This window comes from Triturus cristatus, chromosome 6, assembly GCF_964204655.1.
Source record: "Triturus cristatus chromosome 6, aTriCri1.1, whole genome shotgun sequence".
Lineage (NCBI taxonomy): Eukaryota > Metazoa > Chordata > Amphibia > Caudata > Salamandridae > Triturus > Triturus cristatus.
Window position 1 is genome coordinate 1,784,891,018 of NC_140589.1, and position 18,436 is coordinate 1,784,909,453.

The following is an 18,436-nucleotide window of genomic DNA, read 5'->3' on the forward strand; positions in this document are numbered from 1 at the left end:
ACATGGCTGGAGGCAGACATAGTGCCTAGAACCCTGAGATGTTGGCTGCAGAACTGACAAGGAGAAACTTTCCCAGAACTTTGCAAAAGTTTGGACTTAGCATTTGTCTGACCTCCGAGGGCCATGGTGAAGTGCTGAAGTATCCAATGAGGTCACACCTAAGGTAAGAAAGAAATCAGGCTTTTCCTTTTCAGAGGTTTTTGCTCACTGAACACTGATTCAGCTGTACCTCGTGATGAAGGTGCCTGTGGCCTTGTAGAGCCCTGCTTCCACCCTTATCCTGCTGGAGGATATTGGCTTCCAAAAACTTAACTAAGTCCGAAGATAAAACTTTTGACGGGATAGGCTGCAAATTTATCTTACCCGTGAAGTGACCTCACCAACTACGAAATCCAGAATTGTCCCACTCTGTGCTTTTGGTGCTAAAGCCAATAACTTCAGTGGGAGCTTGGTGTCAATGTAGTGGTCTTCAAGGGACCCTCATCAGCCATATCCTTGGATCTTGCCCCGTTGAAAGATTTTGACTTCCATAAAAAAAAGCTAAGCCCAGAGGTAAAAACTTTGACCGGGATTACCTTATTGTATCTGGCCTCCGCTTCTTTGCTGTAGTCCTGAAGTTATGCGTAGGTGCCAGTCAACCCCAAACAGTGACTTTTGACAAAGGCTTAATGTTTTGTAGAGCTTTTTACCCATAACCTTTAAAAAAATCATATATTTGGCTTCAGTAATCTATTTTGATGATCTTGGTGTATTTATGTTCTTTATATTTTTCTCTATTTTCTAAATTGATTTGGAGAATTTATTGTGTTGTGTTCTTTACTTACATATTTAGAGTACTGCCTGACCTCAGCACACAATTCCCTGGGGATTCCCTACTGCTTCTGACATAGCTAACCGAAGGTGAGCAGAGATTCTCTCAGTACTGTGTTGTGAGATATCCAGCATGGGTTTATTGAAGCGGTAGTGATACCTCACCTCCTAAATTAATAACCTCATATCTGACAAACATAATTTAAGAAGGTCTTCACTAAATATTCACAAAGCAATGGTAATTTAACATGTGACTGCCAGCGATGGTATTTGGTATGCAAATATGATATGCCTGTAAAACAAATATGAAAGCAAAGCTAGCTAATGAAAAACAACTACCCAATATGGCAACACATCATTCAAAACATGTGCTTGTTTATTTTGAAACAAAGATTATATATAACTAGCTATGTAAATATTGCACTGTATCACACCCTGAGTAGGGCTAGTCCATAATGTAATACTATGGGCTTTGAATGATAAAGCGAGGTACGTTGCCTGCAGTTATGAGCCTGACGCATCTTGGTATCATTGCATTTTTTGCTTTCTGGGACTGCATTACACTTCACTGCTGAAACTATATCCACTCTGGTTTGTGTTGTGACTTTATTGTCCCCTCTCCTTGTGCTTATTCTCTTCTTCCCTACTGCTCAGCCAGGATGAGTGCTGGAATGTGTGTTTGTATGTTGTCACAAGTCACCAAGCAGAGCTGAAATCTCTCCGTCTATTTAATCTTCACTCCCCATGAGCCCATCACTTGATTCTGGCATGAGATCACTAATATCGGTCCATAATCATTTGGCTGCTAATTGGTGCTAAGGGGGCCATACAGATTCCCTTTCTATTCTTCCAGGAACACAGTAAACCAAGATGCTGCAGAGATTTTTATCAACATTGATTCATGCGGTCCAGATCCATGCCAGATTTTCAGGATAACCACAGACTATGTAAATCTTTTCCATTTAGATTCATTGTTTGCACTTCCATTCTATTGGATAACATGACATTCAGGTATGAATCTCTCCATGGTGGGCTAACGTTGGGTTGTTTTAGGTCAATCTGCAGATGCCACTCTTGCCCTTTCAGTGGTTCCAAAATAAAATAGCTGTAGAACTATCCGCCGTTGTGCTTCAGGGCCCACATAAATGCACTGCACATTGTATACAAATGATTGCATAGTATGGTGTCCCCAAAGCGAGGATCCAATATATCTTAAAAGAATAATGCCATAGGATTGGTTATAATAGCCAAAGACAAGAAATAAGCATGCACACATATGCTATCAGATATTTTGCACAAAAGCGTAATGCAATGTCGTACAGTAACGTCCTTTTTTCCGATAGGGTATAATGATTTCTTCAAGTGGGGTGCCTATTTTCCCACCACTTATGTGAGGTAGAGCTTTGCTCACATTAATCTTTATTTCAATCAATTATATGTGGGCTCAGGGTGGTAAGACATGAGGTATACATCAGATGTAATCAAATGGTTTTATATCCAAGCTCCCTCCATGACTGCCTCTGAGGAAATCGAGGAGACTGCTGTTCTGTACAGAAGAGCTGAATTGATTGTGCTCACAGGGACTCACCAAAGTGGGCCAGCTCACCACACAGGTTAGACTGGTGCTATATCATGTCCTTGGTGGGAAATCAAGGCAGTGCTTGCTCCAAATGCCTTTTACCACAATAATATGAAAACAGGATTATTACGGTAGTAATGAGTGACAAGAACATTTGTGCACATTTGTGTGGCATTGTTTTGTGGTGGTGATGGGTTCTATTCTTTTTTATGGGGCTGTGCTTTTGTGCAACATGAATGCAATGTGAATTTGGTGTGTTGCACTGCGGGTGTTGTGTTCTGTTTTGACTGTTTTGTTGTGATGTGCCCGGCTATTGTTTCATTGTGGTGAAATGTTAACTTGAGCATGTTATTCTGTTCTGTTGTGTTGTTTAATTTAGATATTTAGATATGTCCATAAATGTCACTTCATTTCGGCCAAAAGCAGTAAATGCCTTCAAATCTCTTGTGACAAACATTTACCAATGTTTAAGGTAGTAAAATAGCACAGTTCCAGCTCTTCAACTACTAAAATACCAGTCAGCCCAAAACTGTGGCAGGGACATTTGGTCAGACCACAAAATATTTTTGACTGGTGCTATTTCATATCCTTGGTGGTAAACCAAAGCAGTGCTTGCTTCAAACACCTTTCATCACCGTATTATGAAAACTGAATGCAGAAGGTGGTAAACTGTGACGAGAATGTTTGTGCTTATTTGTGGTGTTTTGTTGTGCTGGTGATGTGTTCTGTTGTACCATATGCTGCTCTGTTTTTGTGATACTCTATTTCAATGGATTCTGTTGTATTTCACTGTTTTTTTGTGATGTGCCCTGCTACTTTATAGTTATGTTATGTTCCTTTGTGTAAATTATTGTGCTATGTTCTGTTGTGTAATTTACATATGTCAACTAATGCTGCTATATTTCCAGCCAAAAGCAGCACATGCCTTGAATGTTCCCATAACAAGCAACCATTTACCACTGTTTAAGGTGGTAAAATAGACCTGCTCCAACACTTTGAGTACTTAACACATCAGTCAGGCCAAAACTGTGGCAGAACTGAATCCTCACTTTATGTGATACAGCCACGTGAGTTTGTCATGTTACCTTTAGAGCTTTTCAATTCTGTAGAATCACAAATAAGAGAACACTCTGACAGATCAAGCACCCAGCCTACAGCTGTAGTAGGCTAGTGAGATGATGGCCTGGCTGTACGCATGTAAACCTTTTGTGCCTTTGTGGATATACCATCATCTACCATAATAATATGGCTGTGGAAAAAAACCTATATATTCCCTCATATCCAGCATCCAAACAAAGACTGCTGTGTTAGATTGTTTTCAACTGTATTAAAAATACCACAAGCCATGACACATTCCCATCTAAGGAAAGGAGGATCCCTGAGGAACACACCACTCCTGCACACTGACTGAGTAGAAATCACCCTAGATGAAACGGAAATCGGAGAGAACAAATACATTCAAAGAGACAACATGGATTCATAGTTCTAGTCTGTCATTGGGAATGGATGCCCCAATAACTGTGGGAAATTTGCTGAGCACTCTAGAGTCAGTCTGGGAATCCCTCGGTAATTCTGGGGAGGGATAAATCACTTGATGAAGAGAGGTCCAGCCCCCCCTCAAGGAACATGAGCAGCAGTCTGCATATCCCTATTTACCTGTTTTGAACTGTTGCACCAAGGCTATCAGAGATGGACTCTAAGATAACAAAGTCTTCTTAATCCTGTAATTCTGCTCAAAGAGATCTTACTTGCCTTTGACATGTTTTCTGTATCTACTTCTCAGCTGAAGCCACATGGCCCAACCTAAGTGGGAATTCCTGCTGGCCAGTTACAAATGTCTTTTTTCTGGATCTAGTTGCTGGTATGTTGATTTTTGGACACTTTGGGTCTGATTCACAAAGGCATTTTATTCAATGAAGGAAGAGAACTCTGTTACTCTACCGTGGGACTGTGTAGGAAGAACTGCGAGAGCCAGTATGATCATGACAAGGGAGTCAATGCAGAATATAAGTGCAGAGAAGCAAGGGGCAGTTTATAGCTACAAAATATACATCTGCAATTATTATAGCTAAGTTCCTAGCCAAGTAACAAAAATTCATTCATTGGTATTATTTGACTTTTTCCAAGGAAAAGCTCATAATGAAGCAATAGCTGCTTTATCTACTTCATGTATGTGTGTGTGTGTGTTTGAGCACGCCTCTGTGTGGTAGTGTATGTGCGTGTCCGTTCGCACATATGTGTGTGTATATATTTTCTTTTTTAGATATTCAGGTTTTGTAGATTTTTAGCAGGGAAGGTTATCGGGGAGTAATAAAGGCCACCACAGCCTCTGCGGTGCAGGGGGAGGGGCCCCTCACATTTTGTTATGCCACTGATGGTTACGTCACACTTAGGTTTATTACCACACCTACAAAACTAAGGTTTTCAAGTCAGGAATGTGCCATCCTAAGGGTCTGTCTGGATGCTAGAGGCCTGGCTGGATCATCTCAAGCTACGCAGTAGAAGAAACATCAGCTCTGCTGAGAAACCTCCATGCGGCGCACAACACAGGCAGTACATGTAGTGGACTTTGACTTCAGTGTGCAAATGTCCCATGCAATAGGAGGGGATACATCATCAGCACTGCTGTGGCATCCTGAGGGATGAACAATGTTTATGTAGACACAGATGCAATTGTCTAGCATATTTTTGAAGGACAGCCCAGACGGGCCCCTGAGCTCAAGATTTCACTGTGCTCCTGTGGAGCAAAGACATGGACTTCCGGAAATGCTGGGTCAGAAGCACATCCAGGTCATGCGAGGTGGTGTCCAGCTGCTCCGCGAGGCGTCGGTTCATCCGCAGCATATGATCCATCATCACAAAATCCTTTTTCAACCTAGGGTAGTTGGGGAGAAAAAATCATCAGAAATCAGGCATACATGTTGTGCAGCAATTTCAAAGGTAAACTTGTGAACTGCACTAGTGCAGTGAATAAAAAACAAACAGATTTTTAAGATGTTTATATTTTTGGCCAAGGTGAATAGGATCTGTCGTATGGTAGTGAGTTGATTAGTAAGCAATAATCGAAAAGCTACAATTAGCGCTTTCTAAAACTCTTTAAAAAACATGAATACCATGCGAAGTTCATAAATATTAATTGGGAGGCAAAAGAAGTGAAGGGACATATTCTAAGAAGAAAGCATCAGTATTGTGATGTCAGGTAAGTGTTGCATCCAATACCACAAGTAGAAAAATGCTAGGATATTAGGTAGAAAAATGAGGCTTGCAGGTCAAGCCTGGGAGAATGAAGAACTACATCAAAGGAGTTGAGTAAGGAATTAGATAGTGAACTTAAAAAGGAGAGGAGACAAATTAAAATGAGATTGCTGAAGAGACAAATTTACAGAAGGGTGGTGAAGAACGCTAACGAGGGCAAGAAAGAATACGAACATGGAATATACAAATGTGTACTAATTATCCAGTTCTTTCCCTTCCAGGTACCCCACTTTTGAGCTACATATGCTGATTATTTAGACATAAGTGACAAATATACCATGCACGTTCAGTAATGTCATTATTTTCACAACGTCTCAAAAGACAATGAAAGACGTCGATAAACCTTTTGGAACAGAGGCAATATTAATCGTCTGGGTACATCACTTTTAAATGGGCAACAGTACAGATATAAATGTTCAAAAGATGGAAAGAAGAACACTAGCAACAACCAACAAATATTAGGGACACAGATTGAAAGAAGACCACTAGCAACAACCAACAAACATTAGGAATAACTCCACAGAAATGAAAAACTGCAGGTAGGCCTAGTCATGGACCACAAAGGAATCTCTACTGAACCTTCACCCACACCACAGAAGAGCTAGCCTAGAGACAGTCCCTAAGTACAATTTACTCTTTTTTGACCCACAGCCAGTATGAAAAAGCACAATGACCACAAGCATATCCATAATAGATCATTTTCAAGACGTCCATGATACTGAAGTCACACGATGATGGACTCTAACGTACAGAACTGATGAACACCAATCAATTATCAACCTCCACACCTGCATCGCGGGACTGATGCGATGGGCAGCATTTTGGTGCTCAGATGCACAATCCTCAGAGAAGTCGGCGAGCTACTCCACCATGATACATTTCTCACTTTTGAGTAAGCACAGAAGGCATTCAGCTGACCCCTGGACAATTCCTACAGTTTGCCAAAAACTTGAGGTCTGCAGCGGAAATGTGGAGAGATTTCACTGCTATACCAGCAGTGTCCCATACATTAGGATTACTGTTGGATGCGGGGTTGGGTCGGGGCATGATTTGGAGGCTCTATGTAGCGTTGAAGAAAGACAAAAAAAGGTACCACTGAAGGTGATAAGTCTGTGGGAGACGGACCTACAGGAACCCCTGACAGACGAGTGGAGCAGGGTCTGTGCCATAATGTGCTCAGTAATGCCTGGTTTAAGCTATCACACTTTTATTATCTGTACTGAACATACCTTGTAATATGTGATGAGGGTGTGGCAACGCTCATACATATGACCTGGGCCTGCAGGGGGGGATGGATTATTGGCAGATGATAATGGTAGAGTTATGCAGAGGGACAGCCCTTAAACTGTGCATCATTATAAAACACTGTCTTTGTGGCTACCCAGGCCTAAGAAAAGTCGGAAAATGAGGAGCAGATGTGCGGTATTGGGATTGCTTCTAGCAAAAATAGGTCTAGCCATACATTGGCTCTCATTGAGCCCTCGTAGGCTTCAAGCCTGGACTGCTCATCTAAATGAGTGGGCCATTGTGGAGAGAGAGGCCTACATGAAATAAGAACAGACGTATAACCCTAAACTTGTTCAGGTCCGTTCTTCACATTACCCTGGGTTTGGCTCCAGTCTGGCTAGTGAAACAAAGGGCAGGCAGGCCAAGTTTGAGCTGCATCTGCCAGTGACAGGGTAGGCTTCATCTAAAGTCAGGAGGGAGGGGGTACAGCCTTCAGGCTACCTTTTGAGGCTCAGGAAGGGACTGGTTGGCACCCACAGGCCATCCTGCTCAGCAGAAGAACACCCTTCCCAAAACCCAAGGCCCTTTTCACCACTGTCCTGAGGGGAACACACATGACACCACAGGGCAGGGTAGTTTATAGTTCTTGTATTGGTGGGTCACTTGTAATCATGGCTTCCTTGTGACTGAGTATTAAGGTGGTCATTTTGAACCCCTTAGTACTGGGAGTTTGTTGTAGAATAATAAAAGCTAATGCCTCTGACACCCAGGAGGTTTTTTCCATGCGCATCAGAGACATTTTCTTTCCCATGTCAGAAAATTGTCCCAGGAAATTAGTAACAGTAGCAACCCCTAAACAGGGCAGGACTACGGTCACTGAGATCTGGCGGCCCAGTGGAGGACAGGTTGCAAAGACTGGAGTTCCACTGTCACGGACTGAGCAACCTGAGGCTATTCCAGGGTAATCTTTGTGGTTCCTCCACCTCTAAGTGGGTTAGAGGTACTGCAAATTTGGCAGGATTAAGTACCGCCCGTTTACTGAAGCACTTTTGTCCTGCCAAACTCTACATAAATCCCACGCTATATTGACCAGCGTTTCCTAAACTGTAGGTTGCAACCCTCTGGTGAGTCGCAAGCTCATTTTTGGTGGGTTGTGAAAGTCCAAGCAATACATAAAGATGCCTTTAAATTCTGTAATTATGTTGTCATATTTGATGCGCTTTAAACACAGAGGTCAAATGTCAGGCTATGTCTTCTGTCAAACTGCTGCTAATGTTTTTAACACGGGATTGGTGTATACAAACTCCTCTCACTTTGCAGTCAGAGAAAGCAATGTAAAGCGTTGTGAAAATTTAGCTGATGTACAGGGAGTGTAAAAGGAAATGCTGTAGGGTTTCACACCTTTGCTCTGAGATGTAAGTGCTTCTGAGCTGCTTTGTGGTCCTCAGATGTGAAAGATGCCGGTGACATCACTGCTACAAGACTCATTGCAGTCAGGGGCAAAACATGGAGCCTCTCTTTCGAATGGCCTTACTACACTTCTTTGGTGTCAATGTATGTTCACATGTGAGCTGTGTCTTTAATTGTCATTTCCCCATTAAGCAGTAATATGAAACATTGGTTGGGTGACACGTGGTATAACTGCAAGTGACACCGGAAAAATAAAATATTGAAGTGCATAGCAGCGAGTTTAAATTTGAGGCTCATTGGGGGGGGGGGGGAGAAATTCACTGGACAAAGAATCACATGATGTTCTGCACTAGGCATGCTTGACCATTGCCAGAGGATAAGCTCCAGAGATGTAGGGTGCAGAGACGGCGGTCTTGCTTTACAGATGAACATTCTTTTTTCATTTGCATATGGAACAATCTAGCATTTGCAGATGAAAGTGTCAGAGTTTGGATTTTAATTAAGATATGTATGTTATTGTTTCAGAGTTGATAAGAAATTAATAAGTTCGAAACACGTGTCAGTCGTGGTTCAACAATACATTTACAATTCTTGCTATAGATTGTTGCTATGGTATTTATTGTTTATATAGTGCACCTTCACCTGGGTACTTGGTGTAGTAGAAGATAAGGCAACAAACACTTAATCAAACTAAAAGGGAAATATTCATTTTCTTAGGTTGGTTAAAACAAAATGATCTCATTACATTAAATTTCATGCCCCAGTAAATGCATACACCTTCAAAATGTGCTTTGATAATTACGAGTGGGACCTATCTCTTGGAAAATTAACTTTATTGAGCCCTCTCGCTTTGCTGGTGGATTATTCAGTGAACAATATAAAAGCCAGTATAAAAGCAGACATGCTTGCTAAGAAAGTGTGAATGCCTCCTACTGATGTTCCTGCATCCGTTTCCTTTTTGAAGAGCACAGAGTCTCTAAGCAGCACAGATGGGCACATGTGCCAGGAGATATTCTCAGTAGAAGTTGTTGCAGAGTTTTTCTTAGCAGCAATCCACTATGATACTATGATTCAAGAAAACTGGTACCCCCAGCAGAGGCCAGACAGTGAGTAAAGTCTAAAGAAAAGGAAAAGGTGGGGGTGACAACAGGGATAATTGTTTCATTACTTACTGGTCATCCCATTATTCTGCGCCCAGATTTCCTCGTTTCATTATTGGGTATGAGGCGGACACTTCACTTCTATAGAGAAGGATTCGCCTGAGCTTCCACCAGTCCTCTGCCTCGCTCGCCCTCGCACACACCCCCACACCTGCCGTAGCAACAGTGGAAGACGCTTCTCCTACCTCGCCTCTAAAACCTGGAACAGCTTCCCCCAAAACCTTCGGACCTCACCCTCCCTCCAGTTCAAAAAGGGACTCAAGACCTGGAGTTTTGACTGAAGTCCCCTGAGTAGCCTGGAAATCAGCACCTGGATACCCTCGCGGGCGATTAGCGCGCTCTACAAATCCTGATTGATTCATTTACATGGACGAAGTGTTGAGGAGTGATGGGAAAAGTTATAAATGAGACTTTGTTGACCCAAGGAAAGAGAACCTAGAAGCAAAATGAATCTATCTTTGATACAACATTTATATGGAAGTGTATTTGACAATTGAAGGGAGAGGCTCAGGGAAGGATTTCTATTCTCATGTCCATTAGCAGGTTACAATACAGGTGTTGGGAAGTAAAAATAATTATTTGGATGCTTCAGGATGTCTTTTCCAGTGCCTAACTGTGCCTTAAAGCACCTGGCTGGTTGTTCTTGCCACAACCAATAATTTTCATCTATAGAAATCATGCTCAAGTCACAAGTTCTGATCATTTATATGTTTGCATTACAATAATATCCCATGATACATGACTTGTACCAGGTGCTGCATGTACTTTTGTGGACTTTGTTGAGGACAATATGTCTATTATTTCACAGTGTTAGAATTTTTTTGTCTAACACTGCTGCCATTTCCTTTTGCCTCTCAATGTTTCAACAAGATTTAGGTTAGCGTTTGCACTTGGATCAATGGTCAGGACTGCTGCGTTCAGAGCGTTGCCATTTGCTATGGCTCATCTTTGCATGTGGATGATAATGTGTGGTCTTTTATTTGCTTGAGTTTTGGTTGCACGTGATCATCTTAATTTTTGTTCATACGGTATCAGATTTTGCACCTTCATCTTGTATCTGGAATTTTTTTGCACATTGAGCATGGTCAGAGTGCCATGATTTTATTTACTGTTTTTCAGCAAGCAGCATCATTGAGAGGAGCTGTCTGATTGCAGACACTTTTTGCCCCTCTCCTTGGAATTTAATTATCTCTTATCTTTGTAGTCTACAATATTTAGTCATAGGCACAGATTTAAGCATGATACCAGTCTTTTGAGCGAAGAGGTGTAGTCCCTCCGGTCAATTTTTTATTCCTCTCACTTGGTTGCTGAAAATGGAAGGAATACTCAATCCTCCTTAGACTGGAGGGCATGCACCCTTGGGGAGCAGAGCTTCACGTGAGGGCTGCTGTGTGATAGTGAGCTGGGAGGCAGCAAAAATACAAGACCAGCTGACTATGTGACTTTTGTCTTGTCGATCTCCACATTCTCAGATCTCCTTGACTCTGGCAAGCAAGGTGAGGATTCACAGTTCACTTTCCGATGTCTGTGAAGTATCCCAGACCTTGCAGAGGGTCCTGCCATGCGTGGTCCCCTCTTTTTCTGCATCACACTTTTAAAGGATTGTGGACCTTTTCCTTTGATCTCCCCCTTTGTCTTTGAGCCCATGGAGTTCATGTTTTCTGTCACTGTCTCACTCCTCCATGAGCTATTTCTGTATTTCAGTTTCAGCTTCAACAGGACTTTCAGCATCAGAGCCCTACTTGCCACCTAACATTTCTGGACTCTTTCTTTGACTTTGGTTTAGGGGAGCAGCCTTCTTAGTCATTGGTATTAGCTTGGTTGTTAGATTGAATGAAGTGTTGCGGGTTGATTAGAAAGAGGACTTTCAGAAAACTTTGGGCAGAGGGCCCAATTTCTTATTGCGCCTGCTTGCTCCCTGCAATTATTTAGTCCGTTAGAAATTTCTCAGGGACCACTAGGGACTGTTGGGAGAGGTTCACAACAACCAAGCTGCCCCAGTAGTTTTTAGAATACATCGTATTATCTCCTAGTACAATCTATTGTGCAGCAGCTACTCATGCAAGATGGACTCTTCCTGGAGCCTCAATAGACAAGGAACCTCTCAGGGTATGTAGCAAAACATGGAGCAAGCAGAATGGCACAAAATCTGCATAAGGGAATAATGAAGCAATTATGCACTGTTGTTCATTACTCTACATGCACAGTTTTCTCTGCATTCTTCCAACACTAGAAGAGGTCTACCTGCCGTTGTGTGCACTGTCCTGTCATGGGGGTCTTTTTAGCACCGGGACACTCTTCGGAGTAGCTGTGCGCTATACAAATGCCCAATAACATAACATAACATTCTGTGCCTGTGACATGCTGGCAGTAACAGCTGTAAATGAGCCTGGGGATTGATGGTCCTCAGATATCAGGGTCTAGCGTTCGGCAAATGAACGGCCTACCCAAGGGTAACAGGTGTGGTAAGGACACCTGCATAGTTTTTGTAGATTCTTAGCCAGCATTGTGCTTCCTCCAGTGTCAGGACATATAGTTCTTGGAAATGTCAGGGATTTCTAGAACATTGCCGCTGGGAGAAGGCAGTGGCCAGCATTCATTGAAGAGGCTGGCAACAAGCCACATCATGCTGGCGCTGAGAGTGCACACAGAGAATGGGACGTGTGCATGTCCACGTGGCTGCTCCACTACATCAGCATCCCATCTCCTGCTTCATTACATTAACTGGACGTCGAAAAAGTCTCTCAGATGTCCAATTTGGATACTCAACCACTGGTTGAAATGAAACCTGTTTTTACAAAATCATATTCTTTGCTCACTTTACTTGCACATAGAAGATCCAGGACCAGATCTCAGTTGAAGCTTTTGAGTGAGTTAAATAATAAACAAGGTCAACCTTTTGTACCGGGAATCGTTGGCTCAGATGCCGTCCACCTCCCTTGACCCACCGGGCAAAAGACCAAATGCCACTTCCATTTATCTTGTAGACCATACTCTCCTTTCTTGTTCTGAAAAATCCCCCAATAAATGTCTGCCAAATTCAAAATGACTTTCATGAATTACATGTGGGTTACAACTAATTGGATGAAGCCTCTATGTGTGACCAAGTAAGGACTCCAACTGAGGTTTCACCCATGGCAGCTGCTGCTGGAGCATGAGAGACCCCCGCATGTCTGACACACATGACCGATGTTTGTTGCGTGAGCCTGAATCCTTCGACCAATATGCGCCTGTAACAATTTCCATATAAATGTGCTCCACCGCTTCACAGGGCTATCATTGGTAATCTATTTTTGAAAAGCCATTTCCAGCATGGAGCTGCGCTTGCTGTTTTGTGTGTTTGTGAATCTGCTCCTGGCTATGTTCCTGATCATGCATTTACTCTTCAAGCACATGTCACAGCCAAGAATGGAATTAAACTCACATTTATTCGACAAGCATTTGCCCAATGGCTAATTTGGAGAAGAGCTTCTTCAGAACCGCTTCCGCTCTGACGACCTATCCCCACGCGCTCTCAAGCAGCAGGGATTGCGCTACTGGGAGTTACAAATAAAAATAATGTGAAGCTACATGGAGCATTTTGCATAAAGTATGTCTTCCTGCAAGAATTCCATCACAACTGTCTCATTGGCAATGTCACTCAGGTAGAAGGAAGGTCAAAGGGGTGGCAAGATGACCTGGGAATCTCATCCTGTCATGCATTGCCACCTAGGGGGCATAGCTTCTGAATGCTGTCAGCTGAGGTTACTTGGAGGGCACACCTGGTCGCACATGCATTAAATTACACTTTCCAATATCATTTCCCCTGGCCCTGGGGTGCTGTATTAAACTGTAATCAGAATCAAGCCTGCACGCCTGTGCTAAATATTAATGAGAAAACAGATTCATAACCTTCTTCACTGCAGACTTCCTGATACTTCCCACAATCCTTTGTTTTCAGGATGCTTAAAGCAACATGACACCTGGGATTTTCTCTCTAACAAATATCGAAAAACGTACACTGATTCAACATAATTTTCTTTGCACCACATGGTTGGAAATAGTACAGGTCAACAAATGATAAATATATCTCCTCTTCCACATTATTGCACCTTGTTTCGGTATTTAACCCTTTCAGCGCCAATGTGGTTGCAGGCAGCCAGTTCCCATTTCCCTGTTACTTTGATGGAATATATTTACCTTCTTTACATTGATGCATAACAATAGGAACTATGGGCTAGATGTATGAATATTACTAATAGCCATATTTTGTGACTGTACATAGGAGTCATTTAGCCCTATTCCTTAAAAAGCAATTCGTAGTGTGTTGCAAAGAGACCTACCTCATGAAAATGAATGAGGTAGGTCGCAATTTGTGACCCACTACGATTCGCTGCCATCACAGGGATGGTGGCCTGGTGGGATCAGCAGAATGCTACGTCTGTGATTGCTTTCAATAAAGGAATCTGGGGCATATTATCAAGAAACGGCATTATAATTATCGCCGCTTTAGCGGCAGAAAACTGCCACTAAAGCGGCGATAATGGGCTTGATAATATGCGTTATAGAATTCCAATAGAAGCCCATGTTCTGGTGTCAACTTAGGCTTCTATAGGAATTCTCACCGACATATTATCAAGCCCATTATCGCGCTTTAGCGGCTGTTTTCTGCCGCTAAAGCGACGATAATTTTAATGCCGTGCTTGATAATATGCCCCTCTGCTTTTTAAATGCAGCCCTTCTCCTTAAAGGAAACCGGGATGTGTTCAAAAAGAGAAAAAATGAAACGTTTAACTTTAATTTTTTAAGAGTACGCAGTGGTCCCTTAGACCACCTGCTCTTAAAAATCTTTTTTCAACCATTTTCAAAGAGGAGGGGGTCCCTCAGGGACCCCTTTCATTTGTAAATGGATTACCACCAACTTTGAGTTGGCGGTCAAGTGTGAATGTTTTGCGACCGCAATTTAGGTTGCAAAACATTCATACATACCAATGCGAATCGATATTTGTCAAATACTGATTTGCAAACCCAAATTGTGCTTTAGTGTGCCATGCTGTTGGGGTAAGAGTGTCTTTTGTGTTCAAAGGTTTCCAACTGCCATGCATTTGTTTTTTAAGAGTATTTTGGTTAGATGCATTTGTTCTTTAAGAGTGCTTGTGGTTGAGGTTTGGTTCCACCCTTACTATGTTTAAGGGTGAAGGGCAGAGCTAAGCCAAGTGACTTCTGTTTGAAGTGTGAAATTGTGTGGAGTTTGTTCGACACTTACCATGGGTAGGGGTGATGGGTAGGCTTTTAGCCAAACTAATTGTGGTTGAAGTAAGTGTGCCACCCTATCTATGGGAGTATGGGTGAAGGGCAGAGTTGACGTTGTTGTTCCACCCTACCTACGGCGTAAGGGTGAAGGGCAGGGTTTAAGCCAAATGACTTGTGTGAAGTGTTATTCCACACTTCCTACAGGGTAGGGGAGAATGGCAAGGTGGAAGCCAAATGATGTGTGTGTGAAGTCTTGTTCCACCCGCACTTCGTATTAGGGTGAGGGGCTGTGTTTAAGCAAAATGTTATGTGCGATTGGAGTGTTGTTCCGCCCTTAAGGTGTATTAGGGTGAAGGGCTGTGTGTACGCCAAATGATGTGTGTTTAAAGGGCTGTTCCACCCCTACTACGGTTAGGGTGAAGGGCATTATTTAAGCCAAGGTGGTTCATCGTTCCTATTTTTTGTTATTTTGCTAAAGGCGGTCCACTTCTGCGCCCAAGTGGTTGGTTCCATTTTTGCTGTCTTTATGTCAGCCTGGCCATCTGGCATGTTTGTGGCACTTTGGGGTCTGTTCAAGGATTAGTGGTGTGGTAGAGTGTGTATGTTGTGTTCTGGGTAGAAAGGGAAAAGGGGTTATTATTATTATTTGCTGTTGTTTCATTCATGGTACGTTGCAATTATTATGTTGCTTATTCAGTTATGCATAATGCTTGCAATGTTTTCACCTGTTTTTCACATGCACTTTTAGTGTGTGTTCCTTGACCAGTTGTGCATAATGCATGCAATGTTTTCCACCTCTTATCTTCATGCATCTGTATTGCTTCTCATTGCTATATGGCAAACACCATGCAAGAGTCTAATGTTATTCTGGGAAAAGAAGGGAGATGTGTTATACCTGCTACTCAGCCAGTGTGACTGTGGCGTGGAATGTTCATGTGTGTGGTGCTGTGGAATGTTGGATGAGTGACGGAGTCAGTTGGAGGATGGGCTGAGCAGCAGGAAGGCTGCTCCTGGTTGGGCTCCTCATACCCTCTATCTTAATAAACCAATTTATCTAATCTACTTTGGAACAGGACATCTTTTATTACAACAGTCTCTTTATTTGAACTTGAGTGGGCAATTAAGTTCCTACTGATGGTCACCACATGTGAGGACAAAATAATTGCACAGGACAGCATAGGATAATAGTACAACAGCATAGGATTCCCACTCATAAAGAAAAATAGTAGCAACATTTAGTTGTTTCCTTTCATGGAATTTAGTGTGAACATTGTATTCTTCCAATGTTTATGCAATTCAGGTCAAGAGACAAACCTGTCAGCCACCTAAGCAGCAACCCTGAGACCCAGACTGACATATTGTAATCCTTAGAGAAGTAATATAAAAATTAAAAATTGTGCTACATTGCAAGGCCCTTAAATAGCGTGGTGTAAGGCTTCTCTTAGCTCCCTTTAGAGTTTGTTTTAGATACGCTGGATCATGAGTTGCCCCAGGTAGACCATTTTGCCGCCCAGTTTCACACGCACCCTGTCCTTTCTTCACTTAATGCTTTCAGCAAACTATGCTGGGGGCAGGGAGATGAGGTATTTGAAGGAACTCTTGAATACCCACTTTTTCAGCAAAACACACCACTAATGACTGCTATGAAGAAGTGTGAGTTCCGAGATGTGAAAAGAGCATAGCTTTAATCCGGGGAATTGAAAATATAAAAAAAAGGAAATGTATATGACATAGAATTATTTTGATGCAAATAAATGCTCTTTCCTGTTGTTGCCAAATAATACAAGTGCCAATCCTGAAGTGTCCACTCCACCTGTTTCCCATGGCATTTGGACTAGGAGCTTACTTGTCCTTTCTGGTCTCCTGCTGTGCTGTATAAAGCCTGAGATCAGGATATCCCATTTCTCAAAATCAGCCTTAAGAATATACAAGGGTAGGGAATGAAACAAATATAAAAGGTTAGGCAAGATTGACATTTTCACATATATCCTCACTACTGCCTATGGGTAAGCATTTCAGTTTACTTATAAAGGCCACACACTCTGCCTGCATCTGTTCATAATTAGCCATGAATATTAATTCATACTTATTCGTTAGTGTAACTCCCAAATAGTTAGTATTCTAAACAATTCATGGATCTGCCAAATATATAATGTCTGTAAGCGGTATCTGGGATTGCTCCTGATTCAATTTGCAACCAGATGCTGTCCTAAATTCGGAAGCTAAATGCTCCTTATTTTGAATTGTTCTTTCCATTTTAGAGGTATATATATATTGCAATATCGTCTGCACAAGCTGGAATAATAACCCGAGATCCTATCTAAAATAACGGGAGTGATCGAATCCACCAATTTTCTTTAAAAAGGTCTTATGTACACTACATATAAGGTTGGTGATATCGGGCATCCTTGTCGTGTACCTCAAGGAACCTTAATAGATGCAGTTAGTTTCCCGTTGCTCAGGATTTTAGCCGTTGGGCATGAATAGATATTTTACACCCAATTTAAGTTATCCTAGATCATCACCGATGTCTGAGATCCCATATTGGGCTTCTTGTTCTTTAGGTGTAAAGCATACCATTAACCCCGCTATCTCATTAGCCTGTTGTGCTGTTCTAGCAAGAATAATTTAATTTCATCCTTAACTTTACATTGTCGCTAAAACATATTGTTAATATTTAGTTTGTTAGTAATTTTAGATTTTGAATATTCTTATGTTAGGATATCAACTTGCATCATAGATTATTGTCCTCGTCGCTGTACATTTTATTCAGTCTTATTGAAATCCCTCTTGCAAGGCCCCTAATGTACGTTTTCAAGGAATTTCAAATAATGACACTAGTCGCAGACCCCTCATCATTGAGTATAACTTCCTTCCCTAAAATGTTTAAATGAGATTTTAAATCCTCCATTAATTGGAAATGTCTGGGAAAGGTTCACCTCAAAAATCGATTCCGTCTGTCTTTCCATCAGACCTCTAATAGGAGTACAGCATGATCCAAATGAACCAATAAAGGAATATTATTATTTGAATCTGATTGCCAGACACATAAGATGTCAATATCAATACCAAGTCCATCCATCAATGTAGCTTATGGGTGAATAGGAAAGAAGGTACACACCCTCTCTACTGGGTGTTTGAATCTCTTGGGTCTGTTAATCCGAGATTGCCCATCGTTGATTTTAAAACTCTTCCTGGCCTTTTATTCTCCTTCCTGTAGGAACAGGGTTAATTGTATACAAAACTGTATCTAATAAACAATTGAAGTCCTGCAAACAAACACTGTTTATAACCAGTTTGTTAATTTCCATTGAAAGTGATCCATTGTTTGTGGAGCCATTATGGCAGAGGAGCGTTTCCCTCTTGAAGGACAGCAACATAGGTCCATCTAAAAGCAACCTAATCAGAGACCCTCCTGAAGTGCTTTGCCTTTTGAGGGCTCCTTTTTAATAACATGTGGTGAGTTTTGCTGAGGAAATGCTCAAGACACCAGAAGCCGACAACCACGTGAATTGCTGGCGACCGCCTACAAGTGGATGATCTGCAGCAAGGTTTGCTGTATGCAGAGAGACGGAGCTGGTATCTGGGGGTCGGAGGAGAAGCTCGGGAGTCCAAGAAGCTGGGAAGAATGCATGCTTAAGTTCTGGACTGTGGTCTCTTATACCACGGCTCCACACTGTGAGGGTATGAGCTCATGACATTCAACCAGCAGCAATTGAATAGATCAGGGACAGAGGAAGGTGGTGGTGGTTGGAGGGGCCTG

General features: G+C 42.1%; 1 protein-coding gene across 2 annotated transcripts in view; it reads right to left on the reverse strand.

The window, feature by feature from the left end:
• Positions 1 to 1,165: 1,165 nt before the first annotated feature.
• LOC146822002 (uncharacterized) overlaps positions 1,166 to 18,436 on the reverse strand; it is a 211,852-nt gene continuing 194,581 nt past the window's right edge. For both annotated transcript variants that reach the window (XM_085613108.1, XM_085613109.1), the window contains one exon: positions 1,166 to 5,264. In XM_085613108.1, coding sequence (XP_085469234.1) covers positions 5,108 to 5,264 — 157 coding nt within the window. In that variant the 3' untranslated portion in view covers positions 1,166 to 5,107. The remainder of the gene's footprint in view (positions 5,265 to 18,436) is intronic.